Source organism: Canis lupus, chromosome 25 (assembly GCF_048164855.1).
Source record: "Canis lupus baileyi chromosome 25, mCanLup2.hap1, whole genome shotgun sequence".
NCBI classification, from domain to species: Eukaryota; Metazoa; Chordata; class Mammalia; order Carnivora; family Canidae; genus Canis; species Canis lupus.
Window position 1 is genome coordinate 3,470,013 of NC_132862.1, and position 25,711 is coordinate 3,495,723.

General features: G+C 47.8%; 1 protein-coding gene and 2 long non-coding RNA genes across 8 annotated transcripts in view; 1 reads left to right on the forward strand and 2 right to left on the reverse strand.

Moving 5' to 3' along the window:
* SLC4A8 (solute carrier family 4 member 8) overlaps nt 1-5,190 on the reverse strand; it is a 74,844-nt gene extending 69,654 nt beyond the window's left edge. For 3 of the 6 annotated variants that reach the window (XM_072797862.1, XM_072797861.1, XM_072797864.1), the window contains exon 1: nt 5,044-5,190. In XM_072797862.1, coding sequence (XP_072653963.1) covers nt 5,044-5,088 — 45 coding nt within the window. In that variant the 5' untranslated portion in view covers nt 5,089-5,190. Of the gene's footprint in view, nt 1-4,632; nt 4,652-5,043 lie in introns of those variants that run through there. The other 3 variants (XM_072797863.1, XM_072797865.1, XM_072797866.1) reach the window with 2 other exon arrangements.
* A 5,247-nt stretch (nt 5,191-10,437) lies between these two features.
* LOC140617071 (uncharacterized) lies at nt 10,438-21,436 on the reverse strand. The gene is made up of 2 exons (XR_012017326.1): nt 20,955-21,436; nt 10,438-10,710 (listed from the first exon to the last, which is right to left on the reverse strand). It is a non-coding gene; the product is annotated as an uncharacterized lncRNA (long non-coding RNA).
* On the forward strand, nt 21,403-25,693 carry LOC140617070 (uncharacterized). The gene is made up of 3 exons (XR_012017325.1): nt 21,403-21,549; nt 22,457-22,730; nt 23,661-25,693. It is a non-coding gene; the product is annotated as an uncharacterized lncRNA (long non-coding RNA).
* Nucleotides 25,694-25,711: the final 18 nt, after the last annotated feature.

Sequence of the window (25,711 nt, forward strand, 5' to 3'; positions counted from 1 at the left end):
TGTGAGCTTCCTATTCTGACTCTTTAGCAGCCTTGAAGGGGGCCTCAGATTTCAAAGTAGCTCTGGTTTCTCGGTGATTCTTTTCTTGAACCTCACCTGGAGTCACTCCTGTTCGGTGTTCTGATTACTAGTTAGTACGCGGTGGTACGGAGAATAAATGGCCTCCTGATTAGGGTGGCAAATGGAAGTAAGGTTGCTAATCAGCTGAACTTCAAATGAGGAGATTATCCTAGATTATCTGGTAGGCTCAACGTAATCACAAGGATCCCTAAAAGGTGGAAGGAGGGTGGAAGACCCTCTCATTCCTAGGAGCCAAGGAATACAGGAAGTCCTCAGAGCTGAAGAAGTCACGGAAACAGCCTCCAGAAAGAACTAGAGCCCTGCCCACACTTGGATATAGCCCAGTGAGAGCTGCGTTGGACTTGAGACGCACAGAACTAGGAGATAATCAACGTGTGTCGTTTTAAGTCACAAAATCTGTGGTAATGTGCTATGCTGGTAATAGAAACTAAATCACACATGTGGTTCCCTAACTACCAAGACCAGAGTAAACTTATTAGTACCTTACGTGAAACAGCCAACCTCTCCATTATCCAAGATTTGTTGCCGTTACCTGGCAGCGGATCTAAGATAAACATGGTTGCTTTCTGCGTCCTGATCAGTACGTGGTAATCTTGACCGAGAGCCCTGTCTACCCTGCCAAGGCAAACCTGAGCTAAAGCAATTATCTGCAGATTCTGAAGGAAGTAGATTGGCACCCCGAATGGTCCCCCAGACTACCCCGATTCTCCGCTTAGCAGGACAGCCCACATCTCTCCTACTGAAGCTCCCCAGTAGAGTTGGTAAAGCCAAGCACAGAGAATGCTCACAGTTCCCCCCAACCCACACACACACACGGGAAAAGAACACCTAGTGTGTGTTCGGAGACGGTGGAGGAATAAGCATTGTACACTGGAGCGTAGCAGAGGAGAAACTGCTATGGTTGATACTTTCATTCAGTCCCATTCAGCAAATGTTTACTGGGCTCGGACACACGCCAGGCATTAGGTGCTAGCGTTCAGGTCTCCTTCGGGAAGTCCTGGCCAGAAGGAGTTTTCTCAGGTCCACAGAAGGTATGGAACGTGACTGTCTTCTCACCAGCCGTCATCCCCAACTATCACCCATTTCCCAGGGCTTGGTTTTCTAAAGGTTTCTGTAGAATGTTCCATTCTGAGCAGGCTTGATTCACATAAAGCCTTGGTAACCACCCAAACTCACTTGCTCCCCTCTCCGTCACTGACACCACGCCTCAACGTGCCTGTAGTTCGCAGCACCACTTGGCTCAAGTGCTGATGGTTTGCACCACGCCAGGCTTCTCCTCCAGCACTTCTTTCTGCTCAGTTCTGCAAGTGCTGGTCAGGAGAACGTTGAAGATACCAGATGTCCTCAGCTCCAGTCCAAGCTAGAGGCTCTCCCTAAAGCTCTCTGATCTTCTTCCTCCCTTACCACCTGGCCCCTTTAAGAGCTCGTTGACTCCTTAGCTTTCAGTTACCACCTCCAGAGATCTCATCAAAATTGGGTACCGCAGGCCTTCACTGAGACATCCTACCCGACAGCTCCTAGCTGGCCTCCTCAGTCCAGTCTCTGCCCAATCCAAAACACCCTTTGTACACCTTGCCATATATCTTCCCAAACACTCATTAAGGGCTCACTCCAAGCCACACTGGTCTAGGTTTCAAAGACACAAACGACAGTCATGCAGAGGGATTAAAGGCACATACTCCGGAGACAGTAATAGCTCTTGGTGGGCATTGTGAGCAGAGAAGACCGAGTGACGAATTCTGACAGTGACACAGAGCCGGACCTTGAAAGCTAAATGGAATATTCTAGGTGAAGAGGAGGGGAAAGAGTTCCCAGCTGGAACACCTGAGCAAAGGCACAGCCACACACAAGGGAGAGCTGTTGTGTGACCAGGCAATGGGCACCTGATGCTCTGTGCTAATCCTGACAAGACCACGAGCTCCTCAGGAGAAGCACGACGGCTCAGGAAACAGGAAAGTCACTCATTCGCTCACCCAACCGAGCCCCTGTGTTACGCCAGGAACTGCGCTGCGTGACAAGACTTCCTGCCTGGCGCTTGCCCCCATGAAGCTTCTACTCAGAAAGGTAATAATGAGATGGAACAAGAACACTTCAGGTAAGTTAGAAGAGCTGTTACCATCTACAACAGGATCACATGAGAGAGTGACTGCGGGTGGAGGTGAGGGGAAGCCACTCTGAGGAGCCAACACTTGAGCTGAGTCACAAAGAGCCTGGAGAGAATCATGTCCTAGGCAGAGAGAACAAGAACAAAGGTCCTGAAGCAGCAGGAGCTTGCCATATCGAAGACACAGAAAGAAACCCACAGCAGAGGTGCAGGACGAGAGGCCTGAAGCTCGGTGGGCCGCGCTGAGGAGCTTGGATCTCATTCTCGCCCGCGCTGGGAAGCCTCGGAAGGGTCTCAAGATAGGAACGGGCGTGACCTGTGTTTTTAAAAGCTCTCTCTGGCTGCCAGATGGAAAGTGGACAGTAGAAGCGAGAGAGAGGGACGCCTGGGGGGTCTGCCTTCGGCCCAGAGCGTGACCCCGGGGTCCCGGGATCGAGTCCCGCATCGGGCTCCCGGCATGGAGCCTGCTTCTGCCTCTGCCTGTGTCTCTGCCTCTCATGGATAAATAAATAAAATCTTATTTAAAAAAAAAATAGAAGCAAGAGAGAAAGCAGAGGAGAGTGTAGGACGCGAGTAGAGTAGTCAAAACCAGAGAAAACAGCCTAGACTTAATATATTTAGACGTGATGCCTAGAATCTCTGTTTACATCAAGTTACACAATCTCCTGGCTTTGCAAGGTCCATCCCCTGCAACAAACACACACACACACACAACCCAGCTGCACATAGGAGGCCTCATCGGTAAACTTCAGTCGGTTGACTGTGTGTCCCCCAAGTCATCCCTATTTCCTTTCCTCCTCCTGCCCTCATTTCTTTTCCTCCCTAGATCTCAGGTACCCGTCTGCCCATCACCTGACTCAGCCTTCAAGAGGTCCTACAGCTTCTGCTCTATCCCTTTTCCTCTCCTCACCCCACCACCATGAAAGTTACACGAACTAGATGTGAAGGAGATCATTATTTTTGATTCCACCCCAGAAGCACTCAGGCATTATCACGTTCACGGAGCACTAACAGAAGTTTATGGGTTATTCCGATCTTGACAATACAACTGGTACACGTTCTGCATGTTAAGGACACTGTCTCCTCACACTCGTTCCAGCCTATTCTAGTCTCCCCACTGGAGCCGGAGAAATCTTTCACTAGGAGAACCTGATCATGATCTCATTGGCACTTGCTCTCTCATACTACCCCCCCCCCAACTCTCATGCACTTGTGCTCTCTCTCACACTCTCTCTCTTCCTTCCCCTCCCTCTCTAAACCCCTTTGGTGGCTTCCCCTCGTTCTTCAAATAAATCCCAACTTTCTCAGGATGGCCCATAACGACCCCAGAGTGCATCTCACACCACTCCCCCCATAGCTCCCTGTGGCTCCAGCCACACTGGCCGCCTTTCAGGCCCTCTACCTAGATGTGCTCCTTTCTGCTATTGTCTTTGTCTCCAATGTCCTTTGCTCTCCCTCCTCCCTCAGTTGACATTTTAGCCTTTAGATCCTTAATTCTCTTCCTTGGCAAACTCTCCTCTCATCTAGGACCAAGGCTGGAACCACTCAGAGCACTGCTTATCCTTCTTTCGAAACACTCTTCATGGTTACAAATAATACATTTATTTGTGTGATTATTTGATTAAAAATAGTTATTTCTCCCCACCCTCCGAGACAAGGAGTTCTGGGGGGGGGGGGCAAGAACATTGCCTATTTTTGCTCACTGCTGTATATCCCCAACATACATTGAATACACTCAGCGGGCCTTGGGAGGATCAGATACGGAAAGATCTTCCAAAATCTTAGATATGGTTTTCATCATTTTTTGATGGAGCAAACAAACGAGGAATCATGGATCTTCTAGTGGCAAACCATTGCCAGCAAGAAGAGAGTCAGTGTCTGATGCCCATTTTGCTACAAACTTGGAATGCTTCCCCTGCCTCCCTACACAAGCAATCGCTGACATCAACATGGCCCTTGTTTCCAAGGCCCATCATCCTTCCTGGGAAGTCCCATAGTCCTCCTCACAGCCCTCCACTTCTGGCTTGACCTTCTCCCTTCGATCTCTTTCCAGAGCAGTTAACTGGACCACCTGACTGCACAGGAAAAGGGGGGAGTGAGAGTTCAATGAGCTGTTGTCACACAGTAAAGCCTCCCACAAATAGCACCTCGCTTAGCCTTCAGGGCAACCCTGTGAGGTGGGCAAGGCCGCTATCCCCATCCCCATTTTACTAGATGGAGAAACTGAGGCTCAAGGAGGCAAGCGACTTCCTCAAGGTCGCAAGGCGGTGGCGGCAGGTGCAGGATTTGAGCCTTGCGGTCCCTGACCCCTAGTCCAGGGTTCTTCCTGCCACCTGCCACCCGCCACCCCAACGGCTGGGTCACCACTTACTCCCTTAACTGAACACCTGTTCCTGACCTCCCTGACCCGCCCCCCCAGGTTGTCAGCTGTCGCCGATGGAACCAACCGAGGCGGTCGCAAGCCCGAGCACACTGAGGGGTCTGGTCCAGCCTCCGCTCTTTCCAGCTCTTTCTCGCAGCCACTGGAGGAACCAGAGGTCTCCAGAAATGAAAACAACAAAGAGGAGACCTGCCCCCCGGGAGCCCGGTCCGCGGCCACCTGTCCCCGTCCCTGGGGGGGGGGGGCGCCCGAGGGGAACGGAGGTCCCCGCCCGCCTCGGGTGCAGCGAGGCTCCGGCTCCGGCTCCGGCTCCCGCTCCCGCTCCCGCCCAAGGTCACCCGGTCGCGGCCCGCGCCCGCCCCCGCCGCCCGGGGCGCCCCCTGCTGTCCCGCGCGGGCCCGGCCTGGGTCTCGGGGCGCCGCGGGCCGGGCGGGGCGCGCGGGGGGCGGGCGGGGGCCGGGCGCGGGGCGGGCCCTACCTGGTAGCGGAGGACGCCGTCGGGCTCGCCGCTGCCCGCGGGCATGGCGGGGCGGCGGCCGGGGCGGCCGGGGCGGCCGGGGCTCCGGGGCTCGGGGCCCAGAGGCAGCAGCCCGCGCGCTCCCGTCGCCTCCGAGCCGGCCGTCACCCATCCACCGCCGCCGCCTCCATTGCCGCCGGCCCGGAGGCCTCGCCGCAGCCAATGGGCGCGCGGCCTGGGCGGCCAATGAGCGCGCGGAGCTCGGGAGGACGCCGCCGGAGGACCGGGGCTCCCGGGAGGGGGGCGGGACCCGGGCTCCCGGGAGGGGGGAGGGGGAGGCGGGGGGGGGGAAGGGGGAAGGTGGGGAGGGAGGGGGGAGACGGGCTACCGGGAGGGGGAGGCGGGAGGGGGGGAGGGGGGAGGCGGGGAGGGAGGGGGGACCCGGGCTACCGGGAGGGGGATGCGGGGGGAGGGGGAGGCGGGGGGAGACGGGCAGGGAGGGGGGACCCGGGCTACCGGGAAGGGGGGCGGTGGAGAGGGAGACCGGGGTGGGGGCCCAGGCTACCGGGAGGGTCGGGCGGGAGGAGGGGAGGGGGGCGACAGGACCCGGGCTACCGGGAGGGGGAGGGGGGAGAGGGACGCCGGGGAGGGGGGGCGGCTGGCGGGACCCGGGCTGTCGGGAGGGGGACGGGGGGAGGGATGGGGAGGGGGGCGGTACCTGGGCTACCTGGAGGGGGCTGCCCGGGAGGGGCCGCGGGAGGAGGAGAGGGGAGGGGAGGGGAGGGGGGGCGGGCGGCGGTACCCGGGCTAGGGGAGGGGGGAGGGGGAGGCGGCGGAGGAGGGAGCCCGGGGAGCCTACCGCTCCGGGCCCGGTTGCCCGGGAAACCGCCGCCCTCCCTTCGGGGGCCTCTGGGCTTAAAGGTCCTCCCGACTGCTCGCTAGAAATTGAAAATCTCGTGCTATTTGCGGCCGCACCTGACCCTCGAAAACTGGGAAAGTGTCGCTTTTGTGTCACTCTGATGTTATGACTTAGGTCAGGCCCCGGGGATTGCAGAGGGAAGTACCTGAGGAGGAGGGGACCGGCCTTCTAAAATTACTCGTGAAACTCGGAACTAGTGGCCAGATGAAGAGGGAGTTGAAGAGAAGCGGGCGGGCAGTGTCAGGCCCCCTCCAAGGCTCACTACCTCTTAGGTCTTCTCCCTGGGTCTTAGGCTGGCAGAGAAGTCACAAGAGTTGAGCCCAGGTTGATGGCTGAAATCATTCTGCAAGAACGCTTCCAACTTTTCCGAGAAATGATCTAAGGCAAATTATTATCTAACAACAGAACTACTGATCTAAGGCAAGGTTAGAAAATCATGAGTAATGCATTCAATTTGATTTGGACTTGAAAGCAAAGAGATGCTGGCCACAATCCAACCAATCTTCCGTTCCCAAGAGGAGGCAAGGGGCCTTTTGCTTTACATGCAGTATCACAAAAGCCTGTAGGTGAGTCCATATTATTAGAGGGGGGAAAAACGGTCCAAAGGATTGTTGGCCTCAAAAGAAATTACGTTTGGAGAACATAATAGTCGGGTACATGTTACATTTCAACCCCTGCCTAGCACAACTTGCATTGGCCCTGACATTTGAAACAAGGTTGTGCTTCAGTGTCCCTGGGGCAGAGCCATATTTCTGATCTAAGGCCCCTGGTCCTGTTTCTAAGCCCACGGGGAGCCTGCTGCAAGGCTCTATCCCGGGACCCAGGGATCACAACCAGACGCTCAACCCCTGAGCCACCCGGGTGCCCCTGCCCATCAAAATCTTAACCATCTTCCAAAGTCAATCTCAAAGGTTATCTCTTCCAAGAAACCTTTCTTTATCCCACTCCAACACCTCTTAGAGATATCGTCTCTCCCTTCTCTGAAGCCTCACAGGACTCCATACCTTTCTTATGACAGTTACCATGCTATGGTTATTTAAGTACTTCACTTATATGTTTTTACCTTACTATATAATATTGTAAGTTTTTTTAAGATAATTTTTTATGGGGGATCCCTGGGTGGCGCAGCGGTTTAGCGCCTGCCTTTGGCCCAGGGCGCAATCCTGGAGACCCAGGATCGAATCCCACGTCGGGCTCCCGGTGCATGGAGCCTGCTTCTCCCTCTGCCTGTGTCTCTGCGTCTGTGTGTGTGTGTGTGTGACTATCATAAATAAATTTAAAAAAAATTAATAAAAAAAGATAATTTTTTTATGTCCTTCTGTACTCCACAGAGCATCAAAGAATGCTGGGCATATAGAAAGTACTCAATAAATATATGTGCTTTTAATTCAATCAAAAACATATTCAACACCTACTAAGTACAGGCCTAAATGGCACTGAAGATGCAGACATTTAAAATACAATACATGGGGATCCCTGGGTGGCTCAGCAGTTTAGCACCTGCCTTCGGCCCAGGGCCTGATCCTGGAGTCCTGGGATCAAGTCCCGCATCGGGCTTCCTGTGTGAAGCCTGCTCCTCCCTCTGCCTCTCTCTCTCTCTGTCTCTCATGAATAAATAAATAAAATCTTTAAAATAAATAAATAAAATAAAATATGTATCTCCAAAGGGCTTATAGTCTCATCAGGGAAACAGAAAACATGTGAATATGATGACAAGATAATAAAACATAGAATAAGAGCCATATGAGTAATGTAGACAACAAAGATTATAAAAATTCAGAAGAGGAAATGATCTTTATGACTTGGGACACTTCAGGAACATGACACAGAGGACATGGGTTAGAGCTAAATCTGAAAATAATTGAGCCAAGGTAAGGAGAGCAAGCATCTCGACTACTGGACAAAGACTTAATAATAGGAATGGGGGTGCCTGGGTGGAGCAGTCTGTTGAGTGCCCAACTCTTGGTTTCAGCTCAGGTCATGATCTCATGATATGGGATTGAGCCCTGTGTTGGGCTCCATGCTCAGGAACTGAGCTATCAACACAGAACTTTCCCTCTGCCCCTCCCCTCACTCGTGTTTGTGCGCACTCTCTCCAAAATAAATCTTAAAAAAAAAAAAAAAATAGGAATCTATGTGGCCCATTCAGAGTAAGTCATGATTTGAGCCAAAGCAAAAAGTCAGAGAGAACAGTAGGAAGTACAAATTGTGGTCTAAAAAACCAAACAGGATTGCCTGGGTAGCTCAGTCCCTTAACGTCAAGCATTGGACTCTTGATTTTGGCTCAGGTCATGATCTCAGGGTTTTGAGACAGACCCTCCCTTCTCCCCCTCCCCCTGTTGGCTCCGGGCTGGGCATAGACCCTGCTTAGGATTCCCTTTGCCCTTTTCCCTCTCCCCCACTCCTCCCCGCACCCTCCAAGCACACTCTATGGCTCTCTCTAAAGAACAAAAACAAAAACCAACTATGGCTAAATTATGAAGAGCCACCCAATTAATTCAGACTTTACTTTTCTCCAGGACAGAAAGTAAGACTGCTGAAAGTTTTGGAGAATGCTTCCATGTACCAGGACCCAGGACCCAGGCTTTGTTGTATAAATGCATTGTGTTATGTGATATTTATAATATCTCTATTATATCTCCATTTCACTGGTAAGAAAACTGGGGCTTAGGGAAGTTTAGCAGCTTTCTTCAGGTCAGGCAATTATGAAACTGGGCTTTGGTCATTTATTAATTCAAAATACATTTCCCAAGGACCTTTGTGTTCAGGCCCATGTTACATGTCTGGGAAAGAACAATAAAACAGGCTCTTGGGGCACCTGTATGGCTCAGTCAATTAAATATCTGTCTTCAACTCAGGTCATGATCCTGGGGTCCTGGGATCAAGCCCCAGGTCATCAAGCTCCCTGCTCAGTGAGGAGTCTGCTTTTCCCTCTCCTCCCCGCTGTCCTCTCACTATCTCTGTCTGTCTCTGTCTCTGTCTCTCTCTCTCTCTCTCTAAAACAAACAAAAAACACAACAAACAGGGTCTTGCCCTGTTGGGCCTTACAGTCTAGTGGGGAGACAGTAAGTAAGTAAACAGACAACAGATTATGATGGCTGCTAAGAAGTCAATAGCAAGGTCATGTGATAGAGGGTAATTGGCATGGGGGGTGGGGTGAGCTCCTTTAGATGGGGTGATCATCGGTGAGAGGTCCTCTGAGGAGGTGAATCAAGGATGAGTCTGTCTGACTCGAGTTCTTGGCCACCATGCAATCCTGCCAGCATCTGGGCCTGGTGGGTTACAGGAGGTGAAGCTGGGGCAGGGGGTCAGATAGAATGACTCCGGCAACCTGGTAATTCTGGAGAAGCCAAGGATGCTGTTCAAGGGGAAGATGTGCCCCGAATTCCCCACTCCCCAAAAAGATAGCTCTGAGCCATGGGGGTAGGCCCCAGCGGACAGAGGAAGGGAGAGGGCTAAGGAGGTAGAGAATCCCTGGGAGCTCTGGTGGCTCTATTTTCCTCTTCTTCAAAGGTGGAAAAAGTCAGAGCCTCTGGCCCTTGACTCCAAGGTCAAGAGCCCCATCTTCTGGTCTATTGTGCAAATTACAAAAGAAATGAGGCCACAGCGCCAGCCTCTGAGGCTACGGGAGGCAGCTACTACGTGAGGCGCTGCAGAAGACAGGCTCTCCTCTGGGCAGCACTGTGGTGGTCTCTCCTTCCCGAAGGAGGCCGGCTCCTTGGCTCCATGCCTCAGGCTCTAGGATTCTAGCCTCTAATGCTTCCTAGGCTGCTTGGAATAGTGCAAATAAGCAGCTCTCAATGTGGCCAGCAAACAGGCTCTAGAGGAGCTGGAAGGAGGATATTCGGCTGAGGACACGGCCTCACAATGATTATTTGTTCTAAAGAAAGCAGAAAAAACAGTGGAATAGAATGCAGAGCTTCTTGAGGCCTGCACAGGGTGCTTGGCCCAGAAGGAGGCCTACAATGCGCAGGAAAAAGCAAAGTGTGCATAAACAGAGACTACACGCAAGAGCCCACACACACCGACAAGAAAGCAAGGAGGCATGCCGCTCGGATGACCTCAATGCTTGCATCAACTTCATGGGGTAGGTTCTATCAGCCCATTCTATAGGTGAGAAAACTGAAAACTGAGGCTTAAAGATGTAACTTGCCCTTGTCACACAGCGCGGTTAAAAAAATAAAGACACACACATCTGAGCTCGGATGTATCTGATTCCAGAGTACACATGCTTACCCGCTCCCTGCCTCTCCCATGGGTCTGTCTGGGGAAGAGAGCATGTCTTGGACCCCCTGGGGACATGATAAAATCAGTGGGACTCTCTTTTCAGGTAAGTACACAAAGCCCCAAATTTCTCATTTCATTGTAAGGGAGTGTTCACAGCTTTCCCAGGGAAGCACCAGGCACCTTACATGTATTATCTTTAAATATTGGCTGAAAATAAATAAATAAATAAATAAATAAATAAATAAATAAATAAATAAATAAATATTGGCTGAAAAACATTAAAATTCTTTTATTCAGAAACAAAAAAGGCAAAAACACAAGGAACTCAGAATGTCTGAGCAAATGCTCTCACATAATTGCAACCAATCTCTTCATCAAAAGCATCTTAGGGGATCCCTGGGTGGCGTAGCGGTTTGGCGCCTGCCTTTGGCCCAGGGCGCGATCCTGGAGACCCAGGATCGAATCCCACGTCGGGCTCCCGGTGCATGGAGCCTGCTTCTCTCTCTTCCTGTGTCTCTGCCTCTCTCTCTCTCTCTCTGTGACTATCGTAAATAAAAATAAAAAAAAATTAAAAAAAAGCATCTTAATTTCCCTATCATGTTACCATATCCCTTGCTCCCTTTAAACTGCCAAAAGAGCCACCAGAACCGAGATTCTAGTCTTTACTTGCTATTAAGTAGCTCCCAATTCCCAGCTGTGCCGTATACCTGATTTTTGTCGCCCCCACCCCACCCCACCCCTTCCTCTTAATCACACAATCTAAACCCAAGCACGGATTAGAGGAAAAGGCGTCAGGATCCAAGGAAAGACTTAATTAGGGCTTGGTGGTGCTGCCGTCTGGGAGCGTTTCCTGTGAAGGGAGGGGGAGAGCCAGGCTTCCTTGTCAAGCTGATGAGGTTGTGCAGGTGCATGACCTGCCTTCAGCCCTTTGCCAAGCGTGCGTTCAGTTTCTCCGTGCACAGCGTGCTGCAGGCTGGGACGCTACACGTCGAGGGAAGAACAACGAAGTGCCACAAAGACTGACTCCTGACTGGCAAATCCTGCCCCCTCGGTTGGTCGTCGTCAACACCATCCACAGAAATTCCCAGGCTGTGCTCCTTGACACGCTGCTCGGGACTAAGGCTGTAGTGGACAGAACCCACCTACGATGGCAAAAACCTACCCTCTGCGTTTTCTAGAATCACGAGGAAGTGGTTTGGGCCGAGGCAGAGGCCGGGGAAGGGGAAGGGACCAAAGAGGAAGCAGAGCACAGAGGAAGGCAAGCCTTTGAGGAAAGAAGGCTTGAGACTTCCAGATGCAGGTGGGCAATCACTCAGGGATTGGGGAGAGCTGGGTGCTCCCCGAGAGCCCTTTGCCAAGTCCTTGATATCAGATCCAAATACGTTTGCATTAATTAAGCACATCCGTCTTCTCTGTTTCTAACTAAACCCAGTCCTGCTTCGAAATCGGGTGGTTTCAGGCAGCCCTGGTGGCCCAGCGGTTTAGCGCCGCCTTCGGCCCGGGGTGTGATCCTGATGACTCGGGATCGAGTCCCACGTCGGGCTCCCTGCATGGAGCCTGCTTCTCCCTCTGCCTGGGTCTCTGCCTCTCTCTGTGTGTCTGTCATGAGTAAATAAATAAAATCTTTAAAAAAAAAAAAAAGAAATCAGGTGGTTTCATTCCACATCTTACCTGCGTGGAGATAAGACCTCTTGAGCTTGAGTTTGTTAGACTACCTACAGAAATTCTTGCTTCACTTTCAGCCAACGTGCCTAGGATATCCTTAAGGTGGCAGCACATTCAGTACCTCGCATTTGTATAATCCTATATGCTCAACCTTCTTTTTATTTTTTAAGGATTTTATTTATTTATTCATGAGACACACAGAGAGAGGCAGACACAGGCAGAGGGAGAAGCAGGCTCCCTGCGGGGAGCCCAATGCAGGCCTGGATCCCGGGATCACAACCTGAGCCAAAGGTGCCCCTCAACCTTTTTTTTTTTTTTTAATCACCTTATCCCATTTCTCTTCAATGGGTCTGTAAACGTACACAGAAGCATGAGCTTGACTAGACAGCTGAAGTGTGGCTGGAGTAGGGACTTGCCCGGGCCAGTTAATAGCAGAGCTCGGTCAAGAACTACTAATGCTTTCCACTTCACTGTGTGGCTTCCTAGAAATATAATTCCACTCAGCCACTTCCTGCACAAAATTGAATTTATTTCAACTGAACAGCAAAAATGAGAATCAACTTGAGAATTGACATTAACTCCCCATAGCAAAAGCCCAGAGTCCCTCCCCGGCTACCCCTTTCCTATCAGATGACAGTTTCATATAATTTCCACTTTGGGAAGCTTGTCAGTGATACCCATTCATTAGTTTACTGAACAAACTCTAGTGAACTTCTGGAAATAACTCTTACTGCTTCTTATCTCTAAAAGCACGCGTTAAGTAACAGATATAAATTCAGTCCAAGCTACTTACTCCTGGAGAAACATCCCTGAGGTCTTTCATTTTGTAGTTAATAAAAAAGAGACCCATTCAGACATTTGCACTGGGGCAAAATGGAATAGACATAGATTTTGATTTTGAATGTATTTCCCTGATTTATCCTTTCCTACCTTTAATCTTTTGCCAAACTGAAAAGGCCAGCCTCCTCCTTAAAGAATGCAGAGTTTCTCTGGTCTTTTCTTATAAAATGTAAGAGGGAGTATTTGCTAGCTTTACCAAGAACAACCAGACCTATGAGATGGGAAGCCAATGAATAGCAGAGAAAAAAGTCCTTAAAACAGATATAGAAAAAATCAGCGGGGATCCTTGGGTCACCTTCAGCCCAGGGCGTGATCCTGGAGACCCAGGATTGAGTCCCACGTCAGGCTCCCTGCATGGAGCCTGCTTCTCCCTCTGCCTGGGTCTCTGCCTCTCTCTCTCTCTGTAGCTCTCATGAATAAATAAATAAAATCTTCAAAAATAAATAAATAAATAATTTTAAAAAGAAACAATCAGCTTTGTGTGGGATAGACAAAATGAACTAAGGTTGAGGCGCCTGGGTGGCTCTGTCAATTGAGTGGCTGCCTATAGCTCAAGTCATGACCTCAGAGTCCTGGGATCAAGTCCCACCACCGGCTCCCTGCTCAGCGGGGAGCGTGTTTCTCCCTCTCCTGCTGCCCCTACCCGCCCCACTCATGTTTTCTCTCTCTCAATAATAAATAAAATCTTTTAAAATTGAAGAAAAAAAAAAGAGCAATATAGGTATAGAAACAGATACGCCTAGATAGAGAGGAATAAATATGGCAAGATGTCAACAATTGTGGAATCTAGTGGAGGCTTTACAGATGTTCATTGTCCTTGTTTTTCATATTCCCTCTATGTTTGAAATTTTTCATACTGTATATAATTCTTGAACCACTCTGTTGTACACCTGAAACTAATATGTCCACTATAGTTCAGTTTTTAAAAATGTTAAAATCATACTGTTCTCTCTCTTTTTAAAGATTTTATTTTTCAGTCATCTCTACACCCAACATGGAGCTCAAAACCACAACCTCGAGATCAAGAGCTCGATGCTCCACTGAGACATCCAGGTGCCAAGGTGTTATTCCTTAAAATAAAACAAAACAAAAATTTCTCCTGAAAAAAAAGTTGAAAACCAGAGGGCCACAAAAGGTGGGGGACAAAAGTGAAATAAAGACATTTTTGAAAACACAAATAATTAAACAAAAAAAAGACCTCCATCAAACAGGCAAATTCCCAGTCCAGTAGGCACTACTTTAGGACATCTCTGCCCTGAGCTGGCCAAATGCCAAAAGTACAGATTGTCCCCCAAAATATAAGAATCATGCCTAAAGCAAGATGACTCAGTGAGTTTTAAAGATAAAGGATGGACAAAAGCATGTCACATAAGTGAAAGAAAGAAAGAGGCCGGGGGGAAGAGGAAGGAAGAAAAGAAGGAAGAAAGCAGGAAAGCATGATCTTAGCTTCTGGTAATTCAGATTTCAAAGCAAAAATTACAGGCACTTTATAATAATAAGGATTTACTTTACTGGGATCCCTGGGTGGTGCAGCGGTTTAGCGCCTGCCTTTGGCCCAGGGCACGATCCTGGAGACCCGGGATCGAATCCCACGTCGGGCTCCTGGTGCATGGAGCCTGCCTGTGTCTCTGCCTCTCTCTCTCTCTGTGTGTGACTATCATAAATTAAAAAAAAAAAAAAAAAGGGTCCCTGGGTGGCGCAGCGGTTTGGCGCCTGCCTTTGGCCCAGGGCGCGATCCTGGAGACCCGGGATCGAATCCCACGTCGGGCTCCCGGTGCATGAAGCCTGCTTCTCCCTCTGCCTGTGTCTCTGCCTCTCTCTCTCTCTCTCTCTGTGACTATCATAAAAAAAAAAAAAAAAAAAAAAGATTTACTTTATTGTGGGGATCTAACAAATACCTGTGCAACCAAATAATATAACAACAAAGTTTACTAGAAATACAAGAAAGAATCAACACATGTATCATTAGAAGAAGAGTTTCTTTTACCCCTCTTAGACTGTGACAGAGCAAGATAAAAATTTAAAAATACACTTGAGTAATACAATGATGATTGATCTGATATACATTGAATTCTATATTTTGAAAACAAAAAATATATCTTTTCAAGGGCTTATGGAAAAGTCACCAGAATTGATTATTAGGCCAAAAGAAAATGATATAAACTCTATAGAGTAAAAGACATTCTATTACGATGATGTAATAAAACTTGAAAAATTGTTTTAACTCCACTAAATAGAATTTTTTAAACTCTTAAGTAAGTCATTCATAGGAAATGAAATTACAGGGGCACCTGGGTGGCTCAATCGGTTAAGTGCCCAACTCTTAATTTCAGCTCAGGTCATGATCTTGGGGACGTGAGATGGAGCCCATCAAGGAACCTCACCTTGGGCACTGCTGCTCTATGCTCAGCACAGAGTCTGCTTGTCCCTCTCCCTCCTCCACTGATCCTCCCCTCATTCTCTCTTTCTGTCTCTAAAAATAAATAAATAGGGGCACCTGGGTGGCTCAGCATCTGCCTTCAACTCAGGTGGTGATCCTGGGGTTTGGGGATCGAGTCCCACATCAGGCTCCCCTGCAGGGAGCCTGCTTCTCCCTCTGCCTATGTCTCTGCCTCTTTCTGTGTCTCTCATGAATAAATAAATAAAATCTTAAAATAAATAAATAATCTTTTTTTTTTTTTCTGGAGGGGGTAATATCCAAAATGTATAAGGAACTCATACAACTCAATAGCAAAAAAAAAAAAAAAAAATGATCCGACTTAAAAATGGGCAAAGGACATGAACAGATATTTTTCCAAAGAAGACATACATATGACCAACAGTTATATGAAAAGATGCTCAATATCACTCAGAGATCTGCAAAGCAAAACCACAATGAGATACCACTTCACACCTGTTAGCATGGTTAGTATCAAAAAGATAAGAAGTAACAAGCATTGGTGAGGATATGGGGAAATGGGAACCTTTGTGTACCGTTGTTCATGGGAATATAAACTGGCATAGCCACATGGAAAAGAGTATGGTGTTTCCCCCAAAAAACTGAAAATAGGACTATCATGTAACCCAGCAATCCCATTCCTGGATATACACCTAATGGATATGAAATACTTTTCCAAGAAATACCTGCATCCCTATGTTTATTGTAGCATTATTCACAATAGCCAAGGCATGGAAATAACCTAAGTGCTCATAGACAGATGAATGGTTAAGAAAATGTAATATATATACATACACATACACACACATAGGAATATTATTTAGGCATGAAAAAAGAAAGTAATCCTGCCCTCTGTGACAAAGTGGATGGACTTGAGGGCATTACAGAGTGAAATAAGTCAGACAGCAAAAGGAAAATACTATATAGTATAGTATAACTATAACTATAGTTATATAGTATTATATAACTATAGTTATATAGTTATATAACTATAGTATAGTTATAGTATAACTATAACTATACTATATATAGTATATAGTATAACTTATATGTGGAATCTAAAAAAGCCAAGCTCATAGAAAGAGTAGAATGGTGGTTGCCAAGGACTGGGGCGGGGGTGGGGATAGGGAGATGTTGGTCAAAGTGTACAAAAGTAAGATAAGTTCTGGGGACCTAACGTACAGCATGGTGACTATAGTCAGCAATAATGTATTATATGCCTGAAAGGTATGTGAAGTGATGGATGTGTTAACTAACCTTATTGTCGTAATCATTTGGCAAGCCGTCCAAGTCATGTATCAAATCACCACATCGTACTCCTTAAACTTGCACAAAGTTATACGTCAATTACATCTCAAAAAAGCAGGGGAAAAAATGTACTCAAAACTAATTCTTGAGGCACCTGGGTGGCTAAGCGGCAAAGTAGCTGCCTTCTGCTCAGGTTGTGATCCCAGAGTCCTGGGATCGAGTCCTGCGTCAGGCTCCCCACATGGAGCCTGCTTCTCCCTCTGCCTATGTCTCTACCTCTCTCTATGTGTGTCTCTCATGAATAAATAAATAAATATTTTTTAAAAAAGAAAGAAAGAAAAAGAAAAGAAAGGAAAGAAAAGAAAAGTAAAGAAAAGAAAAAAGAAAAGAAAAGAAAGAAAAAAAAAGAAAAGAAAAGAAAAGAAAAAAAAGAAAAGAAAATCCAAACCATGGAGGGCAGTGGGCAGGCATAGGGACAACAAGAAAGTTTCAAATACCCTCCATTAAAAGGAGAATGAATTCAAGCCCAGAAGCTTTTGTGGGCGATTCTTACCAGAACAATCCAAGCCACCTTATTCTTAGCAGGAAAACACTACAAGTATTCCAGTAGTCAGAAACCAGTTAAGAATGATCACAATCACCTCCATTACATAATGGATAGGAAGGGGTTAGCCAATGGATGTCGGTAATAGAAAAAAATAAAATATACAAAAAAAATCAGAAAGGAAGAGACTGTATAAGCCTAGAAAACCTACAAGAATCAACTGAAAACTATTGCAAACAATAAGACAATTCAGAAAAGTGGCTGGGCATAAGATTATTCTACAGAAATCAATACCTTTCCTACGCACAACTGATTAGCTAATAGAATGAGAGAAGATTCCAATTACAGTAATAAGCAAAGAGAAAAAAGGTCTTAGCAAACAAGCAACATGCGAGAACTGTATGAAAAAAAATCGAGCACTACTGAGTGGCCCAAAAATCTTGAGTAAATCGCAAGACACACCTTCTGTTTGGTAGGAAAAACTCTATTTTATTAAAGACGTTAATTCTTTTACTCTTCTATAAATTTTAGGACAACACAATAAAATTATCAACTGGGTTTATTTATTTTGAGGGCAGGCAAAAATATCCAGGGAATCTTGAAAAAAAACCAAAAGCATTATACTGGGAGCTTCGTTCCTTGAAGAACAGCTGGGAAAAGGCCCTGCAATGGCTCCCTTGACAGGAACACAGCTCTATGCCTCCCTCCAGACCCGCAGTGCTGCTGTGGCTCTAGCAGCCCACACCTTCCTCCAGCCACAATCCTGGGCAGCCTTGGGTCTCTAAGTAGAGACGTAGGGACGCCTGGGTGGCTCAGCAGTTGAGTGTCTGCTTTCAGCTCAGGGCGTGGTCCTGGGGTCCTGGGATCGAGTCCCACATCGGGCTCCCTGCATGGAGCCTGCTTCTCCCTCTGCCTGTGTCTCTGCCTCTCTCTCTCTCTCTGTGTCTCCCATGAATAAATAAAATATATATTTTTTAAAAAGCAGAGACATAAACACCATGTTCCCACTTCAGAGCACTGGGAGCTCCAGTCCTTACTGTCTGAAAGCTCTGCCACACATCTGAGAGATGCTGTTCGTGCTCTAACTGGGCCCTCTGCACCCACCCCCAAAGATGCTGAAATCCTAAATGGCACTCCCCGCCCACCGCCACTGCTGCCCCATACCTCAGAATATGACTTTATTTGGAAACAGAGTCGTTGCAGGTGTAATTATTTAAGATGAGGTCATAGTGCAGTAGAGTGAGCCCCTGAGCCGTGTCCTTATAAAAAGACAGCCATATGAAGACACAGAGAGACTCAGGGCGACAGCCATGTGGATGCCAAGGATTGGACTATCCTCCTCTTCTCTCTACAGTCCTAGAAACTACCAAGACTGCTGGAAGCCATCCGAAGCCAGCAAGAGCCAAGGAAGGGTCCCCTACAGGTCTCAGAGGGAGCCCTGAAGATTTCTCAGGACCGTGTGACAATACATTTCTGTTTGAAGCCTCCTAGTTTGTGATATTTTGTCATAGCAGCCCTAGGAGACTAACACAATGTCTATGAGCAGGATCTTTTTTTTTTTTTAATTTTTTTTCTATGATCAGAATCTGTGCGCTGCATACCACTGGGGCAGGACACTGAGCAGCTGGCTGTGGGAAAACAAGAGGGTTTTCAATGGAGGTTTCTGACCAGTTCAGCTAGGAGTGTGCTTTCCCAAGCAAGGAGCCCAGGTTGAGGGACACACCCTCAGGGCCTGACATGGCCCCGTACCTTTGTCCTTTCAAAGGCCTCCAGCTCACCCAGCTTCCGCCTAAGGACTGACAGGTCTGGGCTCCCGGCCCAGTGCTACAGCAAGCCTGTTGAGCCAGCACCACACTGGTGGTTACTCAACACTTGTAACCCCAGGGTTCCTGGGGAGAGAGTGCAGCCCCACAGGACCCCAGACTGGACTTTTGGATCTGATGTCACTGCAGATAGGGCCTGGAGCACGAAACTCGGTGGACTAGCTGGGGCATGTTATTTGTACTCCAGATTAGGAGGGCCACCGAGGTCACACACTCTACCTGCACCTCTCCCACTCACCCGCCTGGTGAACTTCTATTCATTCTTCACGAGCTACGTCATGTCACCTTTTCCTCCAGCAGATGAAGTCAATGGCTCCCTCCTTTGTGGTCCCCCCACCCGACCTCCTACATATGTTCCTCTGCTCCTGTTGTGATTCTGTAAAGCTGTAAATACACCAGGGCAAAAGGAATAAAAATAAGAGAGGAATAAAAATAAGAATCAAGTCTGACGAGTATCTGTCCTGCAGAAAGGCGTACACAAACAAAGGAATTCTCTAAAGAACCCCAGTGGGGAAGAACTACTGGGGTAAGTAGGGGATCAAGACACTAAGGTCAAGGAAGGTTTTTGAGGAGAAAGAGGCCAATGGGATCGCTTCTTACGGCCTTGCGCTGTGGTCTCTGTGGCTTCCCTCACTTTCTTGGACATTCTAAAGAAATCACAACAGAACAGAAAGAAAGGGTTCGGTAGATAGGGACTCTATATGGGAGGGAGGGACTCTGGTTCCCATCTCGGGCTCCCTAGCACATAGCACTGTACTCCCTACTTACTCCATAGTGGTCACGCTCTATGGCTTCCACGGTGCTTTCAAATGCATTATAACCTCTCCAAAGGCGGATAGAATGCTAGAATGTTCTTGCTTATTCCAGGACAAAAATCTCTCACCTGAGATCATTTTATTTGTAGCTGGTGATCTCCCTCATTAAACAAAGAGTTCCCCAAGAGACATGCTTGTTCTTTGCCTTGCTCTGGCTCTCACCCCATTTACACTGGAACCGCCCTCAGTAAATGCAGCCACCGTGGCTGCCACCACCACGGTTCTTACTTTCAAGGAAGCACCCTGATAACCCCATTACTTCTCTCTGGTGCTTTCTATCCCATTTCTCCCGGGAACCAGGCACTCCAATTTGTTTAATGCCATGTGATCGGCTGCATCCACAGCACACTTTATGGCCTTAATTTAATTTATTATAGACATTGTGACAGGAGTCTGTTTTTCTGAAAAGCAGGTCACCTCTTACTTATTTGGCCATCAGCCGTCTCCTAGTTGCCAAGGGTGGAAACTTTTTACATCTCTTTTCTAGTAATGGATAATATTTCCTCCTGGAATAAGAATCAAAACCTTAATAATGTCTGTAGCCTTTGACCCAGCAAGTTCCACTCCTAGAAGTTGACCCTAGGAAAATGACCAGAGCTGTGCATAAAGGGGATTTACAGCAGCACTATTTACAGGTAACAGTGGAGACCCCAGAGTGGGATTTGGGTATAACCTTTCCAACGTGAAGGACATGTTTGACCATAGAACATTAACAGCCCTGAGCCCAAGGTTGAAATGAAGTAAAGAAATGGTGATGTGTCCCGCTGAGCCAGCACTAACAAAGACGAGGTACGGCAGGCCCTGAGAGGCTTGGAGATAGGCCAGACATTTGACCAGACTCTTGACTCTCTAATCTTGGGGGTCACCTTGTCTCCCAAGGGGAAGTCCACCGGTTCCCCTGGTTTCCCGTGTATCTGCAAGTCCTACCAGGGAGACGGTCTGGTTCAAAGGCATCTCATAGGCTAAAGCCTGGAAAGATGAGTGATCCATCCTTCCCACTCGGATATGTCCTCACCTCCCACACTATGACTCACCACTTGGCTCCCCTTCTCTGCTCCCTAGAGATCCAAAAGCATCATTTTCTAAGTGTTTCCTGAGAGTTTCTCTCGGCTTCCTCCCTGCCAGGCTTGGTTTTAAGTGAACACAGACAGAACACTTTCACCAGATCCCCCTAGCAATAAGTTAATTCACCAGATCCCCCTAGCAATAAGTGTATATACTATTTATTGGTCCGATTCTTTGTTGCAAATAACGAAAACACACTCAAACAATTTCACCCAAAATAAGAAGAAAAGAAGAAAAGGAAAGGAGGAAGGAAGAGAGAGGAAAGAAAAAAAGTTGAAAAGGGAGATGTCTAGGAATAAATGGCTTCAGGCACAGCAGGATCCAGGAGCCCAAAAGTCTTGCTCTTTACCTTTATGCTCTGCTTTCTCAGTGTTGGCTTCATGCTAAGGCTGACTCTCCTTCCTCATGCTATGGCCAGGATAGCCATTAGCAGCTCTCAAATGACATCCTCTTCCCAGCTGATGATTCCATACTGGTTGTGTGGGTGAGGCATAGGACACATGGGCAGGGGGAAGGGGATCCTTTTTTTCCTTTTTCCTGCTAGTTCTAGGAAATATCTCAGAGAAGGTTCTGAGTGGTCTGGCTTGGGGTTTAGGGCCCAACCCTAAACCAATCCCTGAGGCTAAAGGATCCCAGGTCTACCATCAGTACTGGGGAGTAAGTTGGGCCCCATCCGAACTTCATGGACTGGGAATCAAAGAGAGGTTGTCCCCTGATGATGTGCTAGACAAGGAAGGCGGTCCTTTGCGCTTGTCTGTCCCAACCCCTCGTGCTTGGTTAAGCTTCCCAATCTCTCCTACATTTGGTGAGGAGTCAACTTCTAAAGACTGGCAATTTTATGCTCAAGCGGCGGCCCCGGGTTCCAAAGCTGTTGTCAAGCTGCAGGAAGCCCCCGACACCAGATTTGGGTCTACTCTTAGAGAAACAGCAACAACAGCTAAGCAGTAAGAGTCCTAGGGTTTGTCCTGCTTCCCTTAGCTACCCGAAGACACAGACCACTACGGCAGGCCCTGGGCAGGAATGGGGACTCCCGGGCCCTGACCCCTGGGCTGGCACATGTCATTGCACAGCTTGTGTCCTGACACAGGTCTGCATCTGCCCAGAGGAAAGGGGGGCCTTTTAACAATCCATACAGCTTTTAAGAATTCGTGAGGCTTCTTAGGAGCTAATGGCCACTTACACGCAGCTGGGGTACAGATAGGGGGTGCTAGTCCCAAGGCTGACACAGGAAGAATTTCAAGTTTGGACTTAGACCTGAGTGACGTGGCTTGAGTATCAGCATGATTGCTTTATGAGGTGTGTTTGTGTTCCTGGGTATGATGTGGCTGGGCTGTAAAGGTAGCGAACCCGCAGTGCTGCGCTGCTCTGGTCCTGCAGGCATCTTGCTCCCCATCGACTGCCAACGCCTCCAAACTCTGGGGTGGGCGTGTCTCTGTGAACTGACGCAGGAGGCCGTGGGGAGCGGCCACCACCCACCTGGATGTACCTTTGTCTCGTTTCTATCCTGTGCCCTGCTTTCAGTGGCTCTGGGAGTAAACCAAAATGAAAGAACTTTGAGCCAGGATCCAACTGGTCATTCTTGCCTAGCCTCAAACCCAGACCAAACTTCATGGGTCAGTCAAGTTCATGGAGCTGCAAGGCTCCTGCTCAGACTCTGAAAATGAGTAAATAGAACTTTCAGGTGGAGTTACAGATGCATACCAAGAAGCCTACACGTTGACCCTTTTAGGCTTGAGTGGCCCCAGCACATTTAGTAGAGTTCAATGGCTCTCCTGGCGGGGGGAGAAGAGTGGCCTTGGGTGCCTGTGTTGTTATTGTTGTTGTTGTTGTTGTTGTTGCTGTTGAACACAGAGCGTCTATCATCTCTGAGCAAGTAAGTGATTTGCATACATCATCTCCTCTAAAATTCACGGCAGACCCACATCATCTCTGAGGTTAAACAACTTGCCCACACGACAGAACTGCCAGCCCCGGAGAGACTTCACGCAATCACCCTCTGACTCTTCAGAAAGGAGCCTTGGAAAGGACTTGGAAGCTCCACACCTCTTCCACACACCTTGCCCTACCCACCTCTTCCTTTTGGCTGTTCCTAAATTATATCCTTTGATCACAAACCAGTAATCTAGTAAGTAAAATGTTTCTCTGACTTCCATGAGCTCCTCTAGCAAATTAATCGAACCCAAAAGTGGGGGGATCTTGGGAATCTCTGATTTATAACTAGTCCGTCAGAAGCACGGGTAACAACATGGGTCTGCAACTGTCATCTGAAGTTGGGGTGTTGGGAGGGGGCAGTCTTGTAAGATCGACCCCTTAACCTGTGAATCTGAGACCAGCCCTGGGCAGTTTCAGAACTGAGTTGAATTGCAGGATAGCCAGCTGCTGTCTGAGAACTTGTCGATGTAGGGAAGACTACACACGGGCACGCACGCACGCGCACACACACGTCAGAAGTGGGCCCAGGAACAGGACTGTGAAAACAGGAATGTGTTTTCTTTCCCTCACCAAGCATGGATTTTTCTTAGTACCACTCCTCACCGAATACCAACTCCCCTGTCTGGCAGCAGGTCCCACCTCTGAGAAAACCTGTGCACATCCCCATTGTGTCCAACTGTTCCCACCACCTGTGGGGAGTTGATGCGGCCACACTGATAATCAGTAGTTGCTTTTTTTTTTTTTTTAAGATTTTATCTATTTATCCATGCGAGACAGAAAGAGGCAGAGACACAGGCAGAGGGAGAAGCAGGCTCCATGCAGGGAGCCCAACGTGGGTCTCGATCCCGGGTCTCTAGTTCACACCCTGGACCAAAGGCAGATGCTCAACCGCTGAGCCACCCAGGCGTCCCTAATCAGTAGTTCTTTAAAGTGTTTCTGTAAATCTCTAGTTTTAAATACCAAAATCTATTTTAACCTGCTCTCAGAAAACATGAGCCACACTCCTTTCATGGAGAAAGAAAAGCTGATTCTAGTTTACAGTTTGCTTCCTTTTCAGTCTCTCCTCCTGATCTCTGGGTGTTCAGAAATCACTGAGATCAAAGCCCTCTGGATTTCTCCACAGCTCCAGGTGGAACCAACCCAGAAGAGAACAGAGGGATGGTTCTTGGCTCTGTGCGTCCATCCACTCTCCCCACCACATCTGGGCAGGAAGGACCACTCTGTACCCACACCCTGCCTTTGGAGAGTGCCTCATTTTATAAAGGCTGGATTTAAAAATCAGACATCTGGTAGCTGGAAGTGCCAGGATTCAACCCAGGTCTCGCTCCAAAACTGTTTGCACTTTGCCAAAATTCTATGTTGTTGACATGTCTGTCTACCTAGAAAGCCCAAGAGGATCCATCAAAACCCTATCAGGGCGACAAAGAGAGCTCAGCAAGTTGACTGTGTTTCAAATAACTTTAACCATTTCAGACAATATGATGAAACAATTTACTCCTTAAGGTACCTGCTCAGATCGGGGTGACTCCTTCTCTGGGCTATGTTTCTAGAATCAAAAGAAACCAGCAAGGGTGGCTGCCCCTGGGGAGGAAACTAAGTGACGGGGAATGGGAGTAGGAGGGAGATTTATATCTCACTGTTCAACGCTTGATTGTTGTGCCCTATGAATATGTTACCTATTGAAAATCAAAATTCCATGGGATTAATAAGCGGTGAGGCAAAAAGTTCAGGATATCAGAGCATCTGGCTGGCTCAGTCGGAGCAGAGGAGCATGCGACTCTTAATCTCAGGGTCATAAATTCGAGCCCCACGTTAGGTGTAGAGATTACTAAAAAAAATAAATAAATAAATGTAAAAGAACTTTTAAAAAAATGTTCAGGATATTAGCAGGGATATTAATGGGACATTAAACATCAGGACGTTAGAACTACTGTTGAGTTATTCTATCACCTCTGAATAATTTTCAACCTAAAAGAATATTAAACAAGATTTAGATGCTACTAGGTACAGAGGTAGAAGCCTCTCTAATGAAATTTACTGTTTTTTTCAAATGTATAAGAAGATAGGAACTCCCCCTCCTATTTTTTGGGGATAGATTAACAAAGGTTTTGCTGTTACCTGGAGGTTACTTTGCTCCAGAGGATAGTTTATTACTCCTTTTATTACTTCCCTCTGGATAAAATGACTGTCAGGTTAAGATCCAATTACCTCTGTCTCAGAAGGTTCAATGTGCATTTCTCTTTCTCTCTCTCTCTCTTTTTTAAAGAAAGCTATTAAACAATAAGACATCATTAATTTGAGGCAGAAAGAGTTCTCACAGCAAAACCTTAAGAGCATTTAAATGCTTTATTCTAATAATTAAAGTTCTCTCTTGCAAAGGGTACACTTAGATCCAGGGCATCTTGAGTGCTTTTATGGAGAGGAGTCCATGGTCACAGTTCACCAGTCCCATGAGATTTTCCAAAAGAGGAAGAACTATTCGTTGTAACATAGAAGGAGGCTTCTGTTATGTAGAAGAAAAACTGACCAAGCGTCCTCTGGAATAGATAATATTTACACCAGCAACCAAAATATAAAATACCAAGAGATCTTTTAAAGAACTGCACAGGGGATCCCTGGGTGGTGCAGCGGTTTGGCGCCTGCCTTTGGCCCAGGGCACGATCCTGGAGACCCGGGATCGAATCCCACGTCGGGCTCCCGGTGCATGGAGCCTGCTTCTCCCTCTGCCTGTGTCTCTGCCTCTGTGTGTGTGTGTGTGACTATCATAAATAAAAATTAAAAAAAAAAATAAAGAACTGCACAGATCTGGGAGGGAAAACACCAGGAAAAAAATTTCTGATCATCATAAAATAGGGACTTGAATAGATGGAGGGATTTGCAGAAAGTACCGACAAAGACCTCATACCCTGGCGTCACAGGCACCTGCTGAGCCTATAGACAGACAGCTCACTTGTAAAAATGAGGTGCTTTGCAGTACCTGCTACAGCAGTGAACATCAGAGAGATGCCTGCAGAGCGGGGGCACTGGTACCTGTGAGGCGGTCTGTGTCACGCTGGGTTTCACAGAGGATAAAGATGCCAGCATTTTCCTCAATCAATGGGGCAGAGGCCTAGACAAGTTAGGTTTCTTGACAAACTGTATTTTCTTTTTTTTTTATTTTTTAAAGATTTATTT